Here is a 25,236-nt window from a genome sequence, read left to right as displayed (position 1 = left end):
ACCGCGTCGCCGTCGTCGCCGCGGTGCTGCGGCGGTTCGGCTATTTGTGGACGCTCGCGAGGGGATTGTGTGTGCGCCCTGCACCCTGCCCATGGTGTGCGCACACGCGCACCGCGGTGTCGTGCCGTGGGCGGGGCGGCGCGTGCGGGGCGGGGAGACGCCGCGTCGAGGCACCGCGCCCACGGGGAGTGTTGCCGAGCGCGCTCAGCGCCCGACAGGTAGGCCGCCCACCACACGCCCGAGGTGTTCGCGCTGAGCAGTGCGAGTACTCTTGGACTCCGGCAGTGCCGAGCAGAGCCGACGTGTTGGGGCTCTGCAAGGAGCAGTGGGGCAGCGGTCACAGGAAAGTCGCGAAATTCAAATTGAGCGCTACAGCCGGTGCGGCGCATGCAGCCGTGGCTGAAGCGACGAAGTGTGCGTGTTTTTGTAAGGGAGAGATGTGAATAAATGACAGATGAGCACAAATAGCTTTCCTTTGAGTTTATTCGCATATGCAGGTTTAGATACTAGCCAGCATGCGCTGAAAAATATCACTCACTCCAACACGAACTAAATTTTCTCCATTCCTCCATTCTCTCAATCAATCCATACATGAACAAAAAGAGTAATGATATCTGTGTTAGCAGAAATTCATTATCATGACTAGGAGAGATACAATGGCAATTTCTCTCACTTGCACAGAAAACACACTTGCACATATTTCTTAAAACATAACAAATTTATCATTGCCACAATTTTATTTGGCCAGCTTGGGAAACAGACAGTTGAGAACCAAAAACAAAAAAGTGGTATTAAATTTTTTTTCCACATCAAAATCACTCATGGCAGGAACAATAATAGAACTAAAATGTGGATACCTCTCTAAGCCTTACAATAAATTTATAATGATGACTACTCTACTTTGTTCCAAAAATCTCATGCCAAATCCATCACAACATGAAAAAAAATACTGTACATATAAATCTATAGAACATAAACATTAACATCTATGTACACTCTTCCACAATTTGATTTCCCAATTTAAAAAAATATTCAAACTTGACTGATGGTATGACATCAACAATCAAGTTCATGGTAAAATATCATTTACATCAGTAAGAATGAAAATTTCCTCTGTACCAAGAATAAATGTAATCACCAGTTTGGTACGCCAACATTTCCTAGGAGGAAATCCAAGTCATCATCATCCTTTCTCTTATTTTAGTGTTTGGTAACACTAAGTGTAGAAACAGATCAGGGATCGGGGATTGGGATACTGCAGTTTACCGCTCGGTATTTAACAATTAGATTCATGTAACTGAAGTCTGAGGTACAATCTGACATGCCAGATTGACAATGAGTTCTCCAATTAACATGGGAATTCATAATTAAAATATCCTCTGATCACTAAAAGATAGTATTATGAATGGTCAATGGTATTTCTGTGACTCATAATATTCAATCCCCTTTTTTTGTTTGTATCACACTAATTTGCAGCATCTGGTATTTGCTTTGTACTTCACAGAACCATTGACTTGTGGTACTAGTTACACACAAAAATATAACAATACTTAAGCTATCACTGAAAACAAAAGATATCAACAATGTATATTTGACTTTTGGCTATTACTCAATAGCAACCAACATATTTCCAACAAATTTTTAATTTTTGTAAAAAATACAAAATACAAATAACTGCTAGAAGTCATGACTTCTAGAGCAATAGCATTCCATCATGGATTGTCAGCAAAAAGGAAACCCTTGTCTCAATTAAAGAATCTGTCACAAAAACAGAATTAAATATATTATATAAAATTAACCAAAAGTTCAAATTGGAACTTGAATAAATAGGACTAGAATCCACTATTCATAACTTAACCATAGCCAGGCCGGAAACATTAGTGAGAATAAAATAGAGTACAAGTCAATAAACTGAAGATAATGCGATGGCACTTGCCGCAAAGTCCATTCAAAAGAACAATCACTCAATGGAGGAAAAAGAATAAAACAGCATTGGTACTTGGCCTGGCTCAACAATCAACCAAATAGCAGCATCAAATAACAACCTGATACGTAGTATTAAAACCATCCCTTACAGACACTACTTGAGCAACGCTCACATTCTGTTGTAGCAAAGTTCCTTTTTTTCTTCTTTTTTGTTCAAAAATTGCAAAATTATGTCTAAAAAAATCCCTATCATTTGAAGATTTTGCCAAGGTGTAGGCAAAACAATTTTAAAAGCAGCTATGCTAAAGAAAGAAAAGTAGCAAAAACTTAGTGAACTGGGAGCAGTGCATGTCAAGTTCATGGAATGTGTACTCTCCATTGCTAGCTTGACACACTTATTGTGACCAGCTCTAAACAAACAACAGTTTGAGACAAAGATTTTAAATAAACAGCATTAACATACAAAGAACATGGTGTACAAGTGAAAAATATAGTCATTTTCTAAGGTGCTAAGCCCTATGTTTCATTAATGTCTTTGCAGTTATGAGTAGAGGTGAGAATTGCATCAAATAATGTATTGACCTAATAATGAAATCACAGTGCAACTGCGCTCATTTTGAAGTTACCTAAAAGGCTATTAAATTTCGATGTTAGGCATCAAGCATATTTACAGGTAGAACCTTGTGTCCGCTGACTTGAAAACTACCAAGAAATTTTGAATCTGAACTTGCATTTTCGTGCACTCATGCTCTTACTAAGATTCTCTCAAAATCTTCCTGGTCAGAACCCATTAATTATTCACAATAAATAATAAGAAATAAATAAAATATGAAATAGTTCCTCTCCCTTCACATAAATTTTTCATTAGATATCACAAACTTAAGAAACCATCCAAATTTTATCAACTCACACTATAAGAAAACAGATCAATGTATATCAACTCAAATGTTACAAATGTGAAGTGTGACCAGACAATTCATAGAATAACACATATGCTTCACTGGATATGACATTCCGAGATGTAATGCTGGAGACTCTGAAAAGAAAAAAACCAGAAAAGTCGTGAGATTTTATTATTCACAAGCTAACACACTAAGAAAAATGAAAACTAAAATTGAATTTACCTTGAGTCATTGTACTCATGCCATTCATGGGTGTATGGATGTTTGCAGTATGCTGTGTAATGGCCAGAGTAGGTGGTGCCAGAATGGTTTGCTATTCCATACAAATTGTATGTGCAGCCTCGTCCTCGGTTGGCAGCATATGCACTCAAGTCAAGCCCGTTGAGAGGGAATTCAACAGTGACATTAAGCTTCCCTCTAAACCGTTCCATTGGCGAAAATCGCTTCAAATCTAAAATTGTGTTAAGGAAATACTGGCTACAAAGTTTAAAAAAAAAAAAAACATTGATAAGAAATGACCAAATGAAATCACTTAGAGGGTTTAAAAGGATACGAAGTACAAGAATCTTGGGGAACTTCTGAATGGAGAAGCTCTTGGTGCATTTCCTTCGTGTTTGGCATTTGGCACAAGTCTGAAAAATTCAAGCATTTCAAACAAAAGTAAAGAAGATTTCTTGGTATGAAAATTTCAATGGAAGAAAAACTGCATGGTCAATCCTCTTAAACTTACTGGTTTCTCATCTCCATCAAGGACTTCTTCCCGAGTGAAATGCTCCAGACATTGTTGGAGTCGTAGCTGGCCTGTGCGAGATGGAATGGGTAAGCTCAAATCCCAGAAAGGATCAAATGTTACAGAGCAATGCCCACAAGTTGTGCACTGAAGAGTTGATTTCAATTGACCAACAAATACATCTAAGACAGAGCTATTGTCTATCCTGAGATAACGCCGCCAAGATTCATCAGCCTTTTGGTTGTCATTCAATGAGTCATCTATGTCTGGAAGAACAGTGTTGGTAGGCCTCTGCTCCACACGGTTCACATCTTCATGCAGGCCTGAAATTTAATGGACAATTACATATGATTTCTATCTGTATTAATTCAGAAAAAGAAAATAAGGAAAAGCCATAAAATATACCTTCAAGTAAGTATCTTAAGAATTCCTGAGCATCTTGTTGGCTGTATCCCATGAATCTTGGAGCAAAATGTTGTATTTGCCCTTTGAAAGCAGAGGTGTTGATGACTTGCGCTTCACCAGTCCATAATTCCTCTATCATCTTGGCAAATGCTGCGATTAAGAAAAGAAACTCTTAGACATTTTGCTAAAATCAAAATAAAGTTTTTCCAGTATGCGAGGTTTTTACACACCTTTAATTAATGCTCCCTTCATACTCGAGTTGGTGGTATTTATCTCAGCAAGATATGTCTGCTTAAGGAGATATTCCAGGAGAGGTCGAGTATTGCTTAGACATTGGATGACTGAATTCATGAAACACTGAAAGAAAAAATGTGAGCTTAAATTTTGAGGGAAAAAAACGTTATATGTAGTTTTCCCCCCTCTTTTAGAACTTCTACTTACAGTGTTGCCAATGTTCCTGAGGCCATTCAAGCCAGAGCCACGAGAGCCATTGGATGTGGAGGGAGCTCGTCGGCCAAGACGGGGAGATTCAAAGTTGTCCTGCAAAACAATGATCACACAGAGAATTAGAATTGGATAGCCAAGCTAAATTTTGGTGAGAGCAACTACTGTCCTAATGGCGCCCTCCTGGCAAAATTCTTCAACACAACACAAAAGTTTCCCACTTAAAAAATGTAAAGAGAAAGCATCGAATACAGCAAAACTGTGCTGGAATATATAATAGTGTGTGTTGGGGAAATATTTGTAACTAATCATAAAGTTCGTTTTAAGTTTGGTGTAGTAAACCAGTTGAAGAAATATACACACTTGCCCGAGCGCGAACAAGTATCAAGTGTAAACAGTAACGTTTAAACGAAGGCAGTGCTTCTGAATATTGAACAGTCTTTCACTCCACTCCATGTGGACTTCCCCCAAGGCACCCGTCCTCCCTCCCATACCCACCGAGAGGGTCCTCGCGAGCCTCTGTCCGAGCAGCAGCCCCACGCGGGGAGGGGGTAGCGGGGGCGGCCGGGGCTGGGAGTGGCTAGGGGCGGCGTGCTCTCTGAGCCCGCGGTGCGACTGGGGCGACCGAGGCGACCGGGGGGACGGGCCGAGCGCGAGGGACGCCAGGGTGGCCCCCAGGAGTAGCACCCACACGCCCCACACGGCCCAGCCGGCCCAGGCCAACGCCGCCCCGCTCCAGCCCGGCCCCAGCGACCCCAGGGGCAGCAAGAGGGCGTCCACGGTGTGCTGCGCGGCGCGCGGCGCGCGGCGTCAAAGGCTGCGGCCGGCGCGTGCAGCGGCCAGCACGCGCAGCGCGTAGCCCCGGCAGGGCCCGGCAGGGTCAGCACCCGTCAGGCCCGTCAGCTGCTCGGCGCCACCATCCCGGCTGGTCGCGGGCGGCGCGGTGCGGGCGGCGCGTCCCGGCGGCACATACCACCCGCCGCGCCGGGGGTTCGCGAGGCGTCACGAGGGCGGCACGGGGGCGGCGCGGGGGCGGCACGGGGGCGGCACGGGGGCGTCGTCGGCGGGCCGTACCTCGAGGCGCACTACATCACCGCCGCGCCACAACAGGCCGCGTAGGCCCGGCCAAAATCTAAGCCCGCCGTCCCACGGGCACGGGGCCATGGGGCCACGGGCCTCGGGGAGGGGAGGACGACGGCACCCCCTCCACCTGCCACTTCCTGCGGTGGTCCGCTTAAAATTAGCGCGCCGCGTATGAGCTTTATGACAGGCATGGCGATGTGGGCCTCGACCGTGTTTAGAGACGCCTAGGACGGACAGTGCCGCCAGTGCCGCGGACCTGCATTGTCTGCCCCCCTCTCCCACCCGAGTGGGTCCAGTGCTCGCTCGACGAGACAGGGGAGGCGAGGCCCGGACTGCCGGCACGCCCTCGTGCACGCCGCGAGCTTCGGGCTAAGTTTATCCCCATCTTGACGTCCGCGGCCGCGGCGGCAGTGGCGGCGCCGCGCGCGTCCATCCCCCCGGACTGCCCCGACTGCCCGACTGCCCACTCCCGGCCCGCGCGGCCTACTCTCATGCCGACGGGCCGGGCCGCCGCGGCCGCCGCACTGCAGTGTCTGCATGCGTCCGTGTGGCCGCCCGCCCCTCGCTGCCCCTTCCCCCGTCGCGCCCCGGCCACTATTTTTACGTGGCGGCGCAGCGCGGCCTCCCTCCCCTCCAGCGCGTCGCGCGTTCATAGAAAATCTGCATATCGGGGGCCGGGGACGCGGGCACCGAAGTTCGGCCATGCACGCACCGCGTCTGCAGCGCCACCTTCGCCTTGGTCGCGGACAGGTCTCGCGGACTACCTCGGGGGCCGCAGGGTCATCCATGGGCGGGGCGGGGTGGCGAGGTGGGGCGTGGCGGGGCGTGGCGTGGCGTGGCGGGGCGGGACCGGGGTGCAGCGGAGCGCGGGAGCGGCCGCAGAGTAAGACCACAACGCGACGGAATGGAATGGGCCACTCCACTCGGCGACCCAGTCTCAACCCTCGGTCGCGCGGCCATCCCCCCGCCACGCCCCGCCACGCCCCGCCACGCTCCCGCACCGCGGCCTGCTAAATCGGGCCACTCGCATTGCACAACCTCGCGGGTGGGGGCCGCTGGGGGCCGCGGCCGGCCACGCCGGGGCGGTGCTGGCCGCGCTGGCGCTACCCCGTCCCCTCCCGAGGGGCAAGCCCAGCAGGACGGCCTACTCGACCGGCGAGAGCGAGCGTCTGGTCGCCTGCCCTGCCCCGCCGACCGCGCTGTGACACCTGTCCACCTGTCCAGCGGCGGGTGTTTGAACCCGCTCCCGCGGCTGCTCGGAGTCACAGACTCACAGACTCGCCCTTTGCGACGTCTGACACACGTCTGACGTCTGCGGCCTGACGCCGCCAAGGCGCCAAGGCCCACGAGATCGAAGAAGTGACGTCGACGCGGGACTTTCCCTTTCCTCGCTTAAATATCGACGTGCCAGTATTAGCCCCCCCCCCTGGCCCCTTTCTGAATAATGGCGTCTGCTTTGAGTTAGTGTTGAGTGCACGCAATCACGCGCAAACACACGTAGGCTGTAAGCTGGCTGCTCACTGCGCGGCGATAGCGTTAGGCACACACACACAGACACACCCGCACACAGCAAGGCTCACAAACGCACACAAGCGCAACAATCAGCGACACGAACGTGATACGGAGACCATCCTGCAGGGTGAGGGGTGGAGGGGGTAGTGGGTGATTCCGTGGCATGACCCGCGCGCCTCGTCCTCCTTGCCTTACATTGTCGATCGGAAGAAATGAGTGAATTTCTCCGGCCCGATCCATATCCTCGCCGCGCTCTCGAAACCTCAACTTGTAAAAAATGGATGCAGAGCAGCACTGCCGGCTGGCGGCGCCTTGGCCTCGGCGCCGTCCGGCTCAAGGCGGGCGTTAAAGATAAACAAGGTCTCGGCCGTGGCGATAAGGGCCGGGGGGGGGGGGGACGCACGACGACCGCACGCACCTGCGTTGCGGGGAAGGACACCCCCTCCCCTCCCCTTCCACCCGGACGGAAAAAATGCCCCGCGCGCACGCACCGCGAAGGGGCGGGTCTTAAATCTAATCGCCCCTCCCCCTTTCACATCCCCCCTCGCCCCTTCCCCGGCAAATCCTAACGGGGCGCACTTGGATACGCAGTTCCGCTTGATGGTCGAGTTTAGAGTTTAATGCCCGGCAGTCGACCCGGCCCCCACAGTGTGGCCCCCGCGGCCTGGCCAGCCCCGCCAGCAGGGCCGGCACGGAGGAGGCTCGCATGTAGGCCCCCAGGAGGCCTGCAGGCTGCAGGCCTAGCCTGGCCTAGCGGCCTGGCGCCGCGACATAGGCCCAGTATTGATTGTCCGATGCAGGGCTGCGAGGGCGTCGAGGGGCGTCGTGGACGGGCGGAGTGCAAGGGGCGCGTCATGCCGTGGCGTGCCGTGGCGTGGCGCGCCGTGCCCGGCCGGTCACCCCCAGGGATGCCGTGTATGGCCCAGGTATGGCCGTGCGCCCCAACGCGCGCTACACTGCAAGGCGAGCGGAGGCGATCGGATCGGAAAGTGGCGTCCCTGTTCCTGCCCACCCTCTGTCGCCTGAGCCGAGGCGAGTGGGTCGGCTAGGTCGGCACCACCTCCAGGGCGGCGTCATGCAGCATTCAGCGACGCCCCACTGGCCCCGCTGGCCGCACAGGCCCGGGGGACGCCGGAACGCTTCCAAATACGGACTGCCCTCCCTCCGAAAAAGTTGAGGCACCGCGTCGGATTTTATCCATAGTCTTTGCGGGCGAAGCAGAAAGGCCAGAAGGGCAGTTGGGCGTGGGTCGGGGACTCGGCCGGGGACTCGGTCGGCATGGGCTTGACTCGCCGAGTATTCAAATGCGGCGGGCGGCGGACGGGCGGGATTAGCCCGCACCGCGATCAGGTTGCGGTGGCCGGCTGGGCCGGGCTGGGCCGGGACGGGACGACGGGGAGGACAAGCCGGTTGCGGTGGCGCTGTCCCGCACGGCCCGCCGGCCTCGGCTGCGGCTTGGGGCCTTGGGGGTGGCTCGTCGGGCGGGTCGGGACCGCACGGGCCGCACCGCCTCCGGGGTGGCCTGGCCCGCCTGGCCCGACCCCCTGGCGTAACGTTACACGCGGCGAGGGTTCGGCCGACCGCATGTCCACAGCGCGGCACCCGGCACGCGGCACGGGAAGGACAGCCGAGAGCGGAACGCCGCCGAACGCAGGGATCGACGCGTCCTGGCGGGTGGAGGGTTTTACGGCGTGCGGCCACAGCGACGTAAAAGCTGGCATTTTGAGTAAGTGCGGGTCGTGCCACTAAGGAATCCCAGTGGGAGTACGGGGGGTGCAAATGCCGGCGGGTAGTTGCCTCCTGCTTCTGGGTGGTAGGGTGCGGAGTGCCTGCAGGTGGTTCCAAGCCAAGCTACGCGGCGACTTACCGGGTCTGACGGCGCGGACGGCGAGGGCGACGCGCTGAGGCGCTGGTGCCTGCCGCTCGCCACTTCCTCATGGCCGCCGGCCAGCGGCGCGTCCGCCCGCTCCGCCCCGCCGAGGGCGAGGCCGGCGCCGTCCTCGCGCACGCGGCTGTGGCCGCCTTCCTGGTGCTTGCTGTCCGCTGGCGGGGAGGGCGCCGTGGAGGGTGCCGTGGCGGGGTTCGAGCAGGGGGCGGCCGCGGGGCTGGGGACGGCCGCGTCGAACCGCTGCCGGAGCAGCGCCACGGACGGCCGCCGGTGGCTCTCGTTGCCATTGTTGTCGTCGTCGGCGTCCTCCGCGCCGTTGTCCGTGGACGCCGTGGACGCCGCGCGGATGCTGTTGTTGTTGCGGGCGTCGTCTTCGTCGCGGACCTCGCGCACCAGCTGCACGGGGCGGCGATCAGGCCGATTAGGCGACAGGAGGGGCATTGGGGCGACGAGCAGGCGGCGAGCCCAGGGGCCCCACCAGCATGGCGCCAGCGATTCAGAATTTCGCCGCTCTGTCTCTGTCGCACTCATGGCGAACTCCGAAGCGTGCGAGAGAGACAGAGTGACACGGCAGGGTCGCCATGCCGCCGTGGACAGCCGGCCGGCGACACTGCGAGGCGCAAGGCGAGGCGCGCCGCCTGCTTGTCCATTCCACGCCCCGCATGTTAGCGATCGAGCGGTGCACTCGTTAAGATTAAGGTTTGGATTAGTGACTTGTGTTTTTACGCTGCTTCGGTTGGTCGCGCAGGACCCAGACACATGATTTAATTAACGCAATGAGCAAAACAAACTGACACACAGCAAGCGCAGGGTTACCGACATTCGAGGAGCGGGCGGGCCGGGCAGCAAGGGCGGCAAGGGCAAGGGGCGGAGGGGAGAGACTTCCGACACGCCACTGGGGCGCCACCGAGGCCGTGCCCAGGCACACACAGGGCGGGGAAACAAGGGGAGAGCCAGGCAGAGCCCGCGAGACTACTCTGGTTCTGGGAAGCGCTTTGGAAGGCACGCCGGTTTCAGTTCAGGCCACCCCTCCGCCCCTTGCCGACATGCGTCCGGCCGCCCGGCGTCTCGCGCGAGCACGCGGAGAACGGCGCAGTGGACACCGAGCTGGACACTCGGACGCCCAGTGCGCGGCCCTCCCGCTGCAGGCCTCTGCGCTGCGCTACGCTGCGCCACGCTGCCCAAGCCAGGCCTCTACCCACCTCCTTGTCGCTGGAGCCCGCCTTTTCGCTGGTCGAGCTGGCCTTGTCCTTGTCCTCCGCGGCGGGCTTGGGCTTGAGGAAGCGGCTGTGGAACGGCTTGCCGGTGGAGGTGGTCATGGTGGCGGTCGTGGTCGGCGTGGTGCGGCTGCGCGTGTACGTGGACGTGGCCGCGGCCGTGCTGCCCGCCCTGGCCGAGGCCGTGGCCGCCGGCTCGTCCGCGGAGGACGACAAGCTTGAGTGCAGCGGCGGCCGGCCCAGCTTGCCGCTCGAGGCGCCGGTGTAGGCCGAGCGCGGCGCGTCGAGGCGCGAGGACGCTACGGCCGTGGTGGAGGCCGTGTCCAGGCCGAGGCGGGCCTTGGTGACGGAGCCCTCGCGCTCTCGCCGCGCCGCCGTCGAGGTGGTGTCACACAGGGAGGACGACGAGGCCCGGCTGGGCTCCGTCGAGCGCTCCCTGGACGTCGAGTACCGCGACAGCACGTCTTCCGAGTGGCTGCCATGGCGGACGGGGCGCGCTGACAGCGAGCTGTGGACGGAGAGCAAGAAAAACATTCATTTTCAAAACTTGGCTGGTCCATTCTCGAGAAAAAACGTCGATCCGTGAACCCACCTGGATGACAGCCGATCGCTGAGGTAGCGCGTCGAGGTGAGGTCGAGCGAGGTGACGGTCGACCTGGACAGCGACGAGTACCTGGACGTGGAGTACGACGACGAGTACGAGGTGCGCGACGAGGGCGAGGAGGGTGCGGACGGCCGCCGCGCCGCCACCGACACCGGCATCTTGTACGACCACACAGTGGCCGTGGTTAACTACCCCGGCGGAGCCAAGGGCGCCTCCTGCAACAACAGCAAAATAATCCGGCATGAGAAACGGGTGGTCACCAAGTCAAGTTGGCGTGACGGCCGGCCGTACGACGTACGACGTCAGTGCCTCAGGTAGCGCCGCGAATCGAGGACGCCGTCGGGTCAAAGGGGCGCCGTCATCGAAGGGACGTCGCCGCGTCGCCGGGCTAAAAATAGTCGGCGACTGCCCCGGCCTCGCCGAGGCCTCGGCCCCCACAGCCCCCACAGCCCCAACCCCCGGGCCGAGCGGGCCGGGCGGCAGGCAGGGCCGGGGCCCAGGCCGGGTCCCTCGCTCGACCTGTGCGGCCCGTGCGGCCCGTGGGGCCCACGGCATCACGGCGTTGGGACAGGTCTGGGCGGACGGCGCGGCCACGGCGCGGCCGCGGGGGACGTCTGGAAGCACGCCGAGGTGCTCGAGGCTCGCTTGACTGGCGCCCACGCAGCCAATGACAAGCCCTTGGACAAGCCGGCCGCGGTGTCGCGTGGCGCATGTCGTGAGTGGGGGCAGGGCGGCCAGGGCGGCCAGGGCCCTGGCTCCACTTCCGGCTAAAAATAAGATAATGACGGCCCTTTCCGGAATGCGAAGGAAAGGAGCAGGGAAAGGGCAAAGCAGGCTATTATTGTCGAGCGCAACCAGACGGATCCCTGCCCGCCTGCCCCAGGCCTGCCCGCCCCGGTCCTGCCCCATCAATCAGCCACAACATTTCCGCAACAATCGGACGGACGGCCGCGACGGCGACGACAGAAACGGGGGCCAGCTCGACGCACACGGCGAGCCAGAAGAACCCAGAGGGCTTTCCGCGGCTGCCTTCATTCGCTCATCGGTTTCCTCGTCTGGTTCTTGCCCGAGCCTGCGTCTAGTCCTCGCCTAGTCTGCGCCCCGTGCGGCTGTGGCCACAGTGTGGCGGCAGGCAGGCAGGCCGCCAACGCCACATCCTTTCCTGGGGTCGCGGCCCATCGCAGTCGCGGCCGGCACGCTGGGTGCGTCACCCAGCCGATCCCCCGTCCCGGCGTGTCCGCGGCACCTTGCGAGCGGGGAGCACTGGCCGCTCTCAGATTGGCCGGCCGATGTTGTTCGGGCGCTGGGCGGCGCTGGGCGGCGCTGGGCCTTGTTCTAGTCCAAGGCGACGGTGCAGATGGTGTTTATGACACACGGGCGCCATCCCCCTCCCCCTCTCTCCCCGAGCAAAGGTCATGGCGCCCAAGTTTGGCGGCCGCGCCCTTCGGCGCCGTGCGGCGAGTAGGTCGCGGGTCACGGCAACCTTGCCTTCGGGCGGCACTAGTAATTCGGTTGTTATTGTTGTCTGTGGCGCTGCCTGTGGCGCTGCCTGTGGCGCTGCCTGTGAGGCAGGCTGGCCCGGGCTGGCCCTCGACCCTCGGCCTGGCCGCGGCCTCGCCTTGGAGACGCTGCTCGTGGCAGTGCCGTGGCGCGCCAGGGCGGCAGGACCCTGATCGATAACACATGGAAGGCATTGGCCATGTGGCGCTCACGGCCGCGCCGCCACGTCAACTCCACTGCCACTGCACCGCCGCACCGCCGAACAGGTGGCGACTGCTGGGACGGGACGGCTCGACGGCGAGAGAGAAGGGAGCAAGAGCGAGGAGGATGCGAAGGAGGGGAGCGGCACAGGCATGGAGAGGAGAGGAAGGAGGGAGATTTTAAAAGATTTCATTCCGGTTCTCTTGCCGCCGCGCCGGGCCGGCCGGGGCGCCACAAGCAGTGTCGTGGCCGCGCAAAGACGGCAGTGGCGTCACGCGGAAGGGGGGGGGGGGGAGTCATGTGCCCGCACAGCATCCAGGCACGTGCCGCGTGGCGGCAGGCAGGAGGCGGCAGGTGCAAAGTACACCGCAAACACGCGGCCCATGAATTATTGATCCGAGTTGTTTCATTTTCCGCGCAGCGCTTGCCTGGTGCTGGTTCTGCCTAGCCTGGCGACGGCGCGTCTGTTGGAAGGTTGGAAGCCTTGGCCCTCTCTGGCCCTACCGGCCCGCAGCGTCCGGGACAGGACCGCCGCCGCCACGCCCCCTGCTGACAGGTGCACACACTCACAGGGCCGCGACAGTGTCAGCCGACACAGATAATCCCTCGATAGCGAGGCGGGCAAGACCGCGAGCACCACGGGCACGCCGGCATGCGGCCGGCAGCCGAGAGGGAAAGCATTAATTGGGCTTAATGAAGCGCCAAGGGCGGCGCGTGGCGTGGCGCGGCGGGGCGCGGCGGGGCGCGGCGGGCGCGGCGGGGCGCGCTGCCGCACGGCCGCCGGCAAGGTGACGGAGTTTATCGCTCTGATTAGGAACCTGTTCGCCGTGGGGACGATCCTGAGGAATGCGATAAGCCTCCCCCCCCCTTGCAGCGCCGCCAAGGCCGCTCCCTCCTCGCCGTACAAGCCGTGCGCCAATCACGGCGCGCCGATCGATGCCGCCACTCATTCCGCTCTTATCGCGCCGGCATCGAGAGAATCGAGTCGAGCATCGAGTCGAGGAATCGAGGAATCGAGGCGCGCGAACGGGGCAGCGGGGCAGTGGCGCTGCGCTGCGTCTCACTGTGTCATCGGGGGCATCGGCGCGCGGCGCGTCCGTGTCCGTCCAGCTGGATGAAAAGCCCGCCGGAAGCGCCGTGGAAGCCTTGATGCGAGTCCAGCCCGCTGGAACCCTCTGGAACCTCGTTCCGCTGGAATCCTGCTGGAGCCCCGTGGCACGCGGCACGCCTTGCCTCCAGCAAGGATGCATGGGCACTAGAAGCTCGCGGGCTTTCGCGGGAAGAAAGGCGGCGGGCCGGCTGAAGGCTCGCTGCAGTCCCGCGGCCCACAGGAAGCGGCGGCCCACACCGCGAGCGGCGCGGCGCGGAGCGGAGCGGTTCCGAGGCGACAACCTCTCCAGCGCGCTGCAGCGGAAGGAAGACGGCCTTGGAGCGCCGCGCTGCAGTCCTGCGGTCTAGACTCGTCCCGCCGCCTCCTCGCCGTCCCGTCCTGGTCCCGTCCTCACTCATGCCCTCGCCGCTCCACAAGGCGCGAGCAGCGTGCGCAGGCGCCACAGTCAAGCTTTAGGTCCTAAACCTCGCCGCCGTCAGGAAGAAACTGTCCGGCTGTAGCGGATTAACTGCCTGGCTGCGACGACCGCAGACGAGGAGGGTTCAAGCAGAACAAGCACGACAAGCACTCCCCAAAATATCATCTATTGAACCAAGGTACTTGGAACAAGTGACTTGACTTGAAACATTCCAGTAAGTTGACTTGATCAGTATTGATTTCACTTGACAAGTATCTCGGTTCAAGAACCGACATTGTTTTGCAGGACAAGCAGAGTAAGCTTGAGAAGCAGGACAAAGCAAGAAGGGCAAGCAGTGCGAGCTGGACAAGGAGGGAAAACAAGGACAAGCGGGACAGTACGAGAAGGACAAGCGGCGCAAGCCCTTCCAGGCCCTCCTGGGCCCTGTCGCCCTGTCCGCACGAGGCGGCGCCAGTCGACAGCTAGGCCAAAGGCAGGGCCAGGCAGGCCAGGCAGGGCAGGCAGGGCGGAAGGCGGGCACGACCGAGCGCAGGGCGGCGCCCCCCGCCAGCCAGGCAGGCAGGCAGCCAGCCAGCCAGCGCCACCCCACGCCGCACCGCCAGTTTGGGTCAGGGTCAGAGCGTTGGTGCAGTGTGGGCCCCATCCGGCCCCATCCAGCGTGGCACGGCTCGTGGCACGGCTTGCGGCACGCCTTTTACACCGCACGCCAATCACTGCGCTGCTTCGCGCCTTCGCACTGCTCGGGCGGCGGGTGCATCGCCCCCTCTACTCCTAGACCTGCTTCGCCTGCTTCACCTGTCCGCCCGGCCAACTCGCGCCGGCTGCCAACACTCTAGAGGCGTCGCCCTGTCGCCCTCGCCAAACGGCCGCACGCCGCCACACACTCGTCCTTCCGCTCGCCGCAAGACGCGCGCCGAAAGGCGGCCCGCACTCAAACGTGCGCCGCGGACAACTAGAGGGTCACTTCCAAACAGGGAGCGACACAAGGTCCCACACTGTGAAATCACTTGCACGCTTGAGTACACTCTGCTCCGTGCTACGATAGGCACTCTCGTTTGTGTACTCTCTGCTGCATTTGAGGTTGAAGCTTCCCTCCCCTTTCCTTCCAACCTCACCACCACCTCCACCACCACTCGCCTGAGAAATGTTTCATCCAATCGATTGCAGCGACCAAATTGCTTCGATCGACGACCCATTTCAGGCTATGCCTTGGCTATGCTTCCCCCCGTCTTTGCCACGTGTATTGCCACGTTCTTCACGAACGAACCCGCACGCACTTTCGGCCCCTTCCCCCTCTCCTCGAGTGTATAACAAATTCAGGGCGCCTCTAACGAGGTGTTCGGTGCGGCCGCCTCGCGAGCCGCGAGCCTCGGAGAGCCCCGCAGAGCGCCGCAGAGCCCCGCCCGCCGCGGATTCACTTTCCATTTCATTTCATCTTATTATGACGGGGCGCCGCGCCGCTGACGCACCGACCGCTGGGAAAGGAAAGAGAAAAGGAGGGAAGGGCCCACAATGGGGAGCGAGTGTCGGCGAGTAGGCAAGCCCAGGGCAAGCAGGGTTGCCTACGCGCGGCCGCTCGGAGCCCCTGCGAATGCAGGATAGGCAAGCCCGCAGCACGGCCAAGCACAGGGTTGCCTACCTCGCAGGCGCTCGGAGCCCCTGCGAATGCAGGATAGGCAAGCCCGCAGCACGGCCAAGCACAGGGTTGCCTACCTCGCAGGCGCTCGGAGCCCCTGCCAATGCAGGATAGGCAAGCCCGCAGCACGGCCATGCACAGGGTTGGGCGCCCGGAGCCCCTGCGAATGCAGGATAGGCAAGCCCGCAGCACGGCCAAGCACAGGGTTGCCTACCTCGCAGGCGCTCGGAGCCCCTGCCAATGCAGGATAGGCAAGCCCGCAGCACGGCCAAGCACAGGGTTGGGCGCCCGGAGCCCCTGCGAATGCAGGATAGGCAAGCCCGCAGCACGGCTAAGCACAGGGTTGCCTACGCGCTAGATGAAGCCCCACGTCGACAGAGGCCCAGGCTAGGCGGCAAGGCGGCTGGGCTTCGACCCTGGCCGTGCGATGCGTTAGGCAGCGCGCTCGGCCCGCCGGGTCTGACTCAGGCGGGTGAATCACTTAGAGCGCCGCCAAGGCCAGCAACGGCGCACACAGGCCCTGCGCGCCGCCACGCTCCGCCAAGCGCGGCCCGCCGCCGCGCGACTTAACTGCGATTTCGGGAATGTTCCCTATTTTTACGGGCCGCGAGACACGGCGGCTACTTCCGCGCGCGCCGCCATTTGGGCGCACTTTGCAGCCGCGTGCCGGTTCGGAAAGAGCAAAGCCCGGCGGCGCGCTGGCAGATTCCGAACATCGCTCTCTCTCTCGCGAGAGAGACGGCTTCGGAAGCAGTGCTCAGCCGGCAGGCCGAAACGGAAAGCCGCGAGGCACCCAGCCGCCCGCCCATTCGACGCGCTTTAAATGGCGAGGCTCGGCCACCGGCCAGCCTGCAGGCCAGCCAGGGGCAAGCAGGCGCGGAACAGCCCGGAGCCACTACAGTGCACAGTGCCCACCGCCTTGGTGTGGACAGTCTTTCGGTTTCACCGGCGTCCCGTGAGATTTCGTTCGGATAGGTTATGTCCGGTGTGACCAGCCCTCCATGCGTCCAGCCAACCAGCCAGCCTGCCAGCTAAGCCGTCCAGCTGTCTGCTTCCGGTTGCTCTAGGTCAGCGGGTGGAATCGCTGGAATGCAGCTCCGGGGCGGGGCGGGGCGGGGCGGGCGCCTTGTGGGGCAGCGTGCCCGGCGACTGGTGGACTGCAGTGGACTGGCTACCGGCTGCGGCGCGGCCGGCCTGCCGCTTGCCCGTCTCGCCGGCGGCATGCCGGCGGCATCCACTGCGCCTTCCCGGGCAACCAAGGCCCGCTGCGGATGGGCCGGACAGGCTGGACGGGCCGCAGGCAGACGGATTCCGAGAGACCTTTTCGTCGCCGTCTCTCTCCCACTCGCACCGTACAGGTGCGAGAGAGACAGAGCAACGAAAAAGACTCTCCGAATCAGTCCGCTGGACGGGCTCGCCACACTGTAAGGCTCCGCGGCTGTCTTACTGCCGACGCAGACATTGACAATGCGGCGTGCCGCTCCGTGCCTCAACGCCCCTTTCGCACACGCGTCGCCCACAAAAGATCCGTCAGGTCGTTTCGTCACGCCGTCAACCAGCCGTCACCCGCGGCGCTGCTGTCACATTTGTGTGACTGACGTCACTCTCGTTGTGTCACGCATTACTGAGCGTCCCCCCCCCCCTCTTTCCGCAAACGTTTGCGAGTCGAGAGAGGATCCTCCCGTGTGAGCTTCCAGCGAGGTGCGGAAAAAAAGAAGAATAGAGCGGGGAGGGAGGGGGGGGCAGGGGTCAGCCAGGACACGCCCGTACGGCACGGGGAGAGGTCATGAAGAGTAAAAGGAGGATCGGGGGGGGGGGGGGATCGGAGTGGGGGACGGCAGGAAGGAGAGACAGAGAGAGGGGATCAAGGTCAAACAGCCGTCGCCTACGGCCCGCCCATTTGGGCCTTCCGATGCGCGTGGCGGCGGGGCGGCGTGGCGGAGGGGCGCGAGGGGAGGAGGCTCCTGGATTCCTGCACAAGACCGGCCCGGGCGGCTGCCTGCTGCCTGCCCCACAGTGATTCCGCACATTGCGGTCGTCGGTCTATCTCTCCATAGCTTCCTGCACACGGGATGTCCCATGAGAGCGAGAGAGGAATCAGTCTGCTGCCTGCCTGCCTGCCTGCCTGCCCGGTGGGGCGTTACCTGGCAGCGGGCCGAAGGCAGGCTGGCAGGCTGGCAGGCAGGCAGGCAGCACCGCGGATTTTGAAGCTTTTTATCCGCGCGGCCGTAAAAGTGTAACACTTTGCGCGGAGCAATGGGGCGCGGCCCAGAGAACAGCCCCTGAACGGCAGCGGCTAGGCGGCTAGGCTCCGGTTCCAGGGAACGCCATCACGGCGTAAGGAAAAAATAAAATAATAAAATAAAAGCTGGCCATAAAACCGCGCTGAAAACGCCATTGTTATAGAACCGAGCTCCGCGGCTCCGCCACTGGACGCATGTCGCTAGTTTTCCGAGTATGCATGATGCACTGCGCGAGGTTCGCTAGACGCGAGACGCGCGGTGGGCGGTATTAAATTCCTGCCGCCATGGTGGCAGTAAAAATAAAAGACGGGTCGGGGACATCGGAGGGGGCGTGTGCGAGTGCCTCGCCCGCTCCGCCGCGGTGCAGGGAACCACAGGGAACGCCGCGCCACGCCACGCCACGCCGCGCCACGCATTGACCCCTCCAAGATTCCCACGCACAATTTGGCCCGCGGACGATAATCCGCGGCGCGGGGGCGGCGGCCGCGACTGTGCTGTGTCTGCCCCCTTCCCCCACTATCCCCCACTCTCGCACACGCACACGCACACACACGCACGCACAAAGAACGCGCTACAAAGGCCCGGCGCGCCGCGGCGTTCGCGTTTGCAATCAGCAGAAGCGGGACAGCAAGAAGCAAAGCGACCGCGTCTAAATTGCGCCCCGAGTGCGTTTCGCGGAAAGATGCTCGCGTCGCCGACAGCACCGCCAGGCCAGGGCCGCCGCGGGGCCGCCGGGGCCGGGAGACGCACAAGAAAAGCGAGGCGACGACGGCGCCGCCGCTGTTGCTCGACAAGCAGTGCGAGTGCGAGGCCGCCCCAGACCGATATCAGCGATGCGCTGACACACGTGTCCTTGGCGGGCGCCACTCCAGCACAGGTGTGCCCGTGTGTGTGTGTGTGATGTTCCGCACTCCAACAGACAGGCGCTCCTCGTTCACACGCTGTGTTCGTGGCGTTCGTGGAGTGCCCCCCCCCCTCCCCCCCGGCATGCCAGAGGCCCTTATGTCACCGCGCTGTGGCCGCGACCGCGCGGCGGCCCTTCGCGCCGTGCCGTCCGAGCCCACGGCCCTACACGTCCATGGCAATGGCCCAGGCCGCCCATGGCCGCCCATGGCCGCGAGCAGCGCGACAGCCGCGCTCCACGTGACGGCCCGACGGCCAGCGGAGTCGTTCGGTCGCCGTGTCTCTCTCGCACCCCTACCCGGCTCGGGGCGCCCCACGAGTGCGAGAGAGACGGAGAGACTCGTCGGAATGACTCGGGTGGCGGGCCGAGTGGCCAGTGGCCGCGTGGCCGGGCCCCGGGAGTACTGCGCAGCGCGCTTGTTGACGTGCAAGCGATCCGATCCGCCCCCGAGGCCCCACCGTCCCGTCCAGCGCGGCCCCGCCCGCCCCGCCCGCCCCGCCCGGCCTGCGCTACGCCGTGGCCACGCGGTGAGGCGGACAGGCGGCTAGGCATGCGCAGGTAAACAAAACCAACAAAACAGCCCTGGGGATGGATGGCGGACTGGTGGGCGGCACTGGGTCGCGCGGACGAGCTATTATTAAGACTGCGCCGTCAAGCGGACGCCGACAATCCGAAAGTCCAAACCCGGGTGCGGATCCACTGGAGGGGCAATTTGACTCCCATTGGCCCCTAGATAGCCACACTTCGCCACTGTAAGTAGGCAAAATGTGCTGCTTGGCCCCTCCCTCACGCCGGTTCTGGATCCGCCACTGCCCGTCGCGGAACGCCCGTGGCGTGGCACGCCGCGTCCACTCGGCAATGGCAATGCCGGCAATGCCCACTCAGACTTTGACTTTGAGTGACATAACGACACCGCCGTGCCGTGCCCTGCCGCGCGGATTAAAGACTCGCTGCCCCTCTCCAGCGCTGGAAAAAATGACCGGCAGATTCGTGTGAAAATGCGGCGCGCGCGGAGCACCACATTTGCATGAACATGATCAAAGTTTCTTTCATTTTTTTTTGCCTCCGGTCAGGGGCCGGTCCACGTGTGGCGTGAGAGAGAGCGAGAGAGAGATAGCGACAGGTGCGGCAGGGAAGCAGTTCCATTATTTTTCCTCTCTTTTGCGAACCTAGCGAGGCCGCCGTGGCAAGTCATGAAGCCAGCCCTGGCTAATTTGGGTAAAAATTCAAAATTCCATTTATTTTTTTCAGCCATGCAACGGCCCCGCGCCGTCTTACTGACAGTGTGCCCGCTTCGCGCTTCCCCCGCCGCGGGCGGTCCTCGCGGTCCTCGCGGTCCTCACACACAACAGCGACCGCGGGACGGAACTCACACCCAGCCGGCGGCCGTGCGGTGGAATCCGGACGCAGCAGACTCATTCCGAGAGGCACCTGTGCCGGACACCTCATGAGTGCGAGAGAGACAGAGCGACGAAACGGACTCTCGGAATGAGTCTGCTGCAGAGAGGGTTGCGCGGGACGCCGCTTCGCCAAGGCATGGCACAGTGGGCCAGAAGACCGGCGGAGGCGGCCAAAACTCCAAACGCGTTTTGAGCTCCAGAGTCGCTAAACAGGCCTCGAATCGAACGTGACCCCATCAATGGATTCCTCGTTCGGAGAGCAATCCATTGGTGGGGTCACACGTTCGATTCGAGTCCTGTTTAGTGACTCTGGAGCTCAAAACGCGTTTGGAGTTTTGGCCGCCTCCGCCGGTCTTCTGGCCCACTGTGAATGGCCCAGGCTCAGGCTCCCTCTCGCTGGCTGGCCATCTTCATCCAGACGGGATGCTCGTCTGCTTCCGGTCGCGGCGATAAGGCGTTCCCGGATCGGCGATCGGTGGCAAAGTTTCCAGCCCCGCGGCACGCATCCCGTTGGATGTTGGCCGGGCCGGGCCAGGCCCTCCCCGCAGCCGTGGCGAAATGGCGAAATGGCGAGCAGAGCCCGGCAGAGCTGCCACCGGGCAGCACCGGGCAGCCAGCGGGCACGCGTCTGGGACGTGTCTTAGGCCGGCCGGCCCCTCTCAGCCCGAAGCTCCAAAGGCAGCCGCCCGTTCGGCACTTTCACTTTCAAATCTAAAACGCCGGCTCAGCCGATATGGCGCCGGGGGAGGGGAGGGGCTCCACCGCGCCGCGGCAGTGCGGGGCGTCGAGGCGCGTGCATTTTGGCACGTCAAAGCAGAAGGGGGCTCTCGTGTCTCCCTCCCGCACACACGGGACGCTCCACGAGTGCGAGCGAGAGGGATTGCCGACCCAGCAGGGCCCAGCATGACGCGCGGCATTGCGCACCCCGTGCTCCACACGCAGCAGTACTACTCGACGCGCCTCGGGGGCGGGGGGCGGCGGGGCGGGGCGGGGCGGGGCCGCCTACCTAGACGTCGCCGTGGTCGCGGTGGACGTGGCGTGGCTGCGGCGGCGCGCCGCGGCGGCGGACGCTGGCCGGCCGGCATATTTTGAGCCCCTTCTTTTTCAGTTAGGCCGCCCCCCCGCCCCGCCCACTGCCCCCGCGGCCCCCGCCAACACGCCGCCACGCCGCCACGCCACGCCGCCGCGGTCCAGATTAGCGGCGACAATAAACGCCAAGGGCAACGCCAGGCAGCACCGCCCTGGCACTCTGGCACCGCCCCCCACCAGGGCCGCCGGTCTGGTGCCCCGGCCGGCCCAGGCCCCAGGACACATGCTAAACTTTTTGCAAAAACTCGACGGCCGCGGGAGGGTATCGAACCCGCGCTGCTCACCTCGGTAGTGCGGATCGCAGAAGGACGCCCCGGTGAGGCGGGCACGGCGGGCACGGCGGGCACACTGGTGACGACGAGCGGAGGAGCATGCCGCGCACGGCACGACACGACGGCACTTCACTCACAATAATGGGACACTTTCCCCACAATCAAGAAACAAACACCAACACCCAGCCAAAAACTGCACGGAAAGCCACGGAAACTTGCTCTTTCCACTTTCACTGTGACGGCGGGCGGCCCGGGGCGGCGGACGGCACGACACTCGCGGGCCGCACGGCGCCGCACGGCCTGGACACGGCCAGACGGCCACACGCACGGCGAGCAGCGAGCACGACGCGACGGCGGGCGGCAGGCAAGGCGGACAGGGGCGTGTGCCAGAACGAGCGCGCTCGGCCACCGCTACAAACGGACTGGCTGGCTGGCGGCTGGCGTGCCGGTGGCGTGTGGCGTGCCGGCCCCAGCCACTGCCGCCGCCCCGCCGCGCCCCACCACCGACCTTGTCACGGGAAGGGGCCGCGGGCCGCGGACTGCGAAGGGAAGGCGAGGGAAGAGGGAAGGGCGTCGCCGCGGCGTGCCGATAGGAAAGGTGTCACGTCTTTTTCGGTTTTCGGTTTCGAGTTGACGGCTTGACTTCGCCGGCGCGACGCGGCGCGGCGTGGCGCCTCCATCCTCGATCCCGGCGGACCGCGGCCCCACCCCGCCGCTCTCCGCGGTCCGCAGTCCTATCCGTACGCGCTGCCGGCCCGCGAGTCTCTGTCTCTGTCTCGGAGAGGAAGAGGGAGATAGCCGCCGTGCCTGCCGCCGCGCCGCCCGGACGTCCTGCGTCACTGCACTGCAGGCCTGCCGCCGCCTGCCGCCGCCTGCCGCCGCGGTCCAGCTTGACGTCACTCGGCGTGTTTAATAAATACTCGGGCCGTCTCGGGTTCAGCACACTGTCTCTCTCTCGCACCTACTAGGGGACGCCCCATGAGCGCGAGTGAGACAGAAGACTTTCAGAGTGTGTCTGCAGGACGCGGCGCGTCAGCGAGGGAGAAGAACGCCGCCGATGAAAACGGAGAGCCAAGCCTCTGGCGGCGCTCGAACCCGCGTCTCGCGGCTCTCATACTTTCCTCCGGTTTAATAGCTGCTTTAGACCAGCCGGGCCGCCGCGGCCCGCCCGGTCGGGTGATCGTGTGGGAACTGGGAGGCAGGGCAGGGCAGGGTGAAATCCGAAAACAATGTCGGTGCACGTCGGGCCGCGTCGAGCCGCGTCGAGCGCATGCATGCAGCCGCTCTCCCCGCCGCGGCGCTTCCTTCGCCCGCCGTGCCGTCGGCCTGTCCCGCACTGCAGTGTGGGTGCGTGCTGGGACTGTACGCCCGGTACGCCGGTACGCCGCGCCAATCAATAGTAGTGGCAGTACGCGGCCCTGGGCCGTGCCCCCCGCCCCGGCCGCCCCGCTGCCCAGGTCATGCACCTGTTTGTTTTGCTTCGGCGTGCTGCGCGCTGCGCGCTGCCCGCTCCAGCCGCGCGCCACGGCACGCGCCAGGCACGCGCACGGAGCGTGGCACTGCCGCCCCGCGCGACGCGGCACCGCCTTTCCGCCAACCGACATAAACAAACACACTGGAAGGACAGGACACGCTCGCGGCGGGCAGCTTTTAACGACCAGCAGGCGATGCACGGCAGCACGCCGCACGCACGCCGTCGCCGCCACCACGCATGCACTGGCGGCATCGTCCTCAGGGGCCTTGGACGGCCTTGGCCGGCCTTCGGGTCGGTCGCGAATATGCCGTCACTTCCGGAAGGAAGGTCCCCGCCTTGGCAGGCTCGCCTCTTATAGCTTGGCGGGGTGGGGCGGGGTGCGGTCCAGCCCCCCTTTCCCCCGCCAATGCGGCCCGCCGGCCCTCCCTTCCGGGCCATGCCCCCCCCCTGCCCCTCCGCGCCGACGTCCACTACGTAAACAAGGCGCATCGCTGGCAGACGAGAGCGATGCCCGTCCTTCTGCGGGCACTGCGGCACCGCGGCTGGCAAAATAATGGACCCTCGGACCCAAGATCCCCCCCCCCCTCCCCCGAATCCGCCCGGGCCGAGAAAACGTCGACGCGTGCGGATGACCCACACACGTGCTGGTGGGCGTCGGCAGGGCGTCGGCAGGGCGTCCCCGCGGCGTCGCTCTGAATCAGGGGCCCGAATTAGCGCCCCCACAGGGACAGGGCCCCGCGCCCGGCCTGCCCCGGCCGCGGCCGCGGCGGCGGCAAGGCGGCGTGCCGCTAAGCAACAGTGCTGCAGGCGGTGCAGGGCCGCGGCGGGGCCAGAAGGGGCGGGAGGGGGCGGCCCGGCGGCCGTTCGCACGCCACTCGTCCAGCCGAGTGATTTGTCGCTCTGTCCCCCTCGCACCCTTATGGAGAGCCCACGAGTGCGACAGAGACAGAGCGACGAAACGACTCTTTCTGAATCGCTCGTCAGCGCATCACATAGAGAGACAAGGAGAGCACCCGTCGAGCTGCGACGCTGGGAGAGAAGAGGTACTCACTTTACGACATGAAAGACGTCCTCCTCTGAGTTCGGCGAGGCGAGCGCCGGGCGCGGCGACGGGTGCTGCGGAACACACGGAACACAACACGTTGTCAGATGATCCACCGATAAATGTCAAGGCAGTTCAAGTTAACCAAGTAAACTGAGTAAAAGCGGGAAATATCGCGTGGGAGCGGTTCTGCAGTGTGGCGCGATAAAGGCAACGCGACTCGGTGGCTCTGGAGCCCCTGACGAATGCAGGGTAGGCAACCAGGCGACACCCCTGCGTACGGGTTGCCTACCCGCCACGGCTGTTTGAGGCGGGGTGGCACGGCCTGCTGGGGCTGCTGGCGCGTTCATCAATGGTGGATTCCACACGCTGTTTGCGCTGGACTGAACACACAAGACGCATGGATTTCGCTTCGCAGCGGATTCAACGCCCCCAGCAGCAGACGACACCGCGGCGCTCCGCGAGGTGCAACAGCAGACGACACGCCAGCCTTTGACAGCAGCACTCTGGCGGCCCTAGGACGCGCATGCCTGCGTGTTTTTGCGTCACAGAGCCACCAAACGACGCCGCGGCGCGGACAGCGCCCCGCGGGACGGATGGCACCCCGACCAAGGGGCCCGCGGCCGTCTCAACAGCAAATACGTCGGGGCGCCGAGCCTCCTAACCTCAACGCCAACCCTCCCCGAACACTCGCCCCGGGGTGCGCTCGCCCTGCCCGCCCAACAATGTCCGAGGTCTGCTGGCTATGCGCAGCGCACGGCGCGGGGCACTGCTCCAAAGCCAGCATCGCTTTCGTGTCTACTCACGAAAACGCGAGGCCTCCCAAACTCATGGAAGCCCACCGATGCCAGCCTTGCACAGCACAAGCGCTAACCGCGCAAACGGCCACGGCACGGCTCACCCCTGAAAGATCAATGTTGGCCGTTCCCCTCCCGATCCACGATCTGCCCGGGACTGCGAGTCGCACGACGATCGCGACGTGCCGAGCGGACGGCCACTCCCAAGCCGCGACACCACGGAGCAAATGGCGCAGCGACACCCGCAAGGAATAGTGGCAAATACATGGAAATTACCGGCACCGAAATGTTCACCCAGTTTCCATTTCACTGCGATGACGTCACTCAAGCAAAAATGTACGGCCCGAACGGGGGACCCGAGCGAAGCCGAACCTAGCCGAGCGCGAGTGGTGCCGCGCTTCGGGTGTTTCCGGCCACGGCCACCCCCTATCCGGCCAG

General features: G+C 62.1%; 1 protein-coding gene across 4 annotated transcripts; it reads right to left on the bottom strand.

The window, feature by feature from the left end:
• Positions 1 to 465: 465 nt before the first annotated feature.
• LOC117640895 (ubiquitin carboxyl-terminal hydrolase 2) lies at positions 466 to 25,153 on the bottom strand. Of its 4 annotated transcripts, none has more exons than XM_034377874.1 (11): positions 25,075 to 25,153; positions 24,011 to 24,075; positions 10,700 to 10,926; positions 10,093 to 10,615; positions 4,405 to 4,503; positions 4,194 to 4,320; positions 3,964 to 4,113; positions 3,559 to 3,881; positions 3,382 to 3,460; positions 3,051 to 3,279; positions 466 to 2,962 (listed from the first exon to the last, which is right to left on the bottom strand). In XM_034377874.1, the coding sequence occupies exons 3-11, from the start codon at positions 10,867 to 10,869 to the stop codon at positions 2,875 to 2,877; spliced, it is 1,788 nt and encodes a 595-aa protein (XP_034233765.1). In that variant the 5' UTR covers positions 10,870 to 10,926; positions 24,011 to 24,075; positions 25,075 to 25,153; the 3' UTR covers positions 466 to 2,874. The 4 variants fall into 4 exon arrangements, with proteins under 4 accessions (XP_034233765.1, XP_034233769.1, XP_034233766.1 ...); XM_034377878.1 differs by lacking the exon at positions 25,075 to 25,153 and adding an exon at positions 24,903 to 25,021; XM_034377875.1 differs by lacking the exon at positions 25,075 to 25,153 and adding an exon at positions 24,808 to 25,018.
• Positions 25,154 to 25,236: the final 83 nt, after the last annotated feature.

The sequence above is a fragment of the Thrips palmi genome, unplaced genomic scaffold (assembly GCF_012932325.1).
Source record: "Thrips palmi isolate BJ-2018 unplaced genomic scaffold, TpBJ-2018v1 HiC_scaffold_15, whole genome shotgun sequence".
NCBI classification, from domain to species: Eukaryota; Metazoa; Arthropoda; class Insecta; order Thysanoptera; family Thripidae; genus Thrips; species Thrips palmi.
Note: the sequence above shows the minus strand (reverse complement) of the source record. Positions and strands in the feature narration are given on the sequence as shown.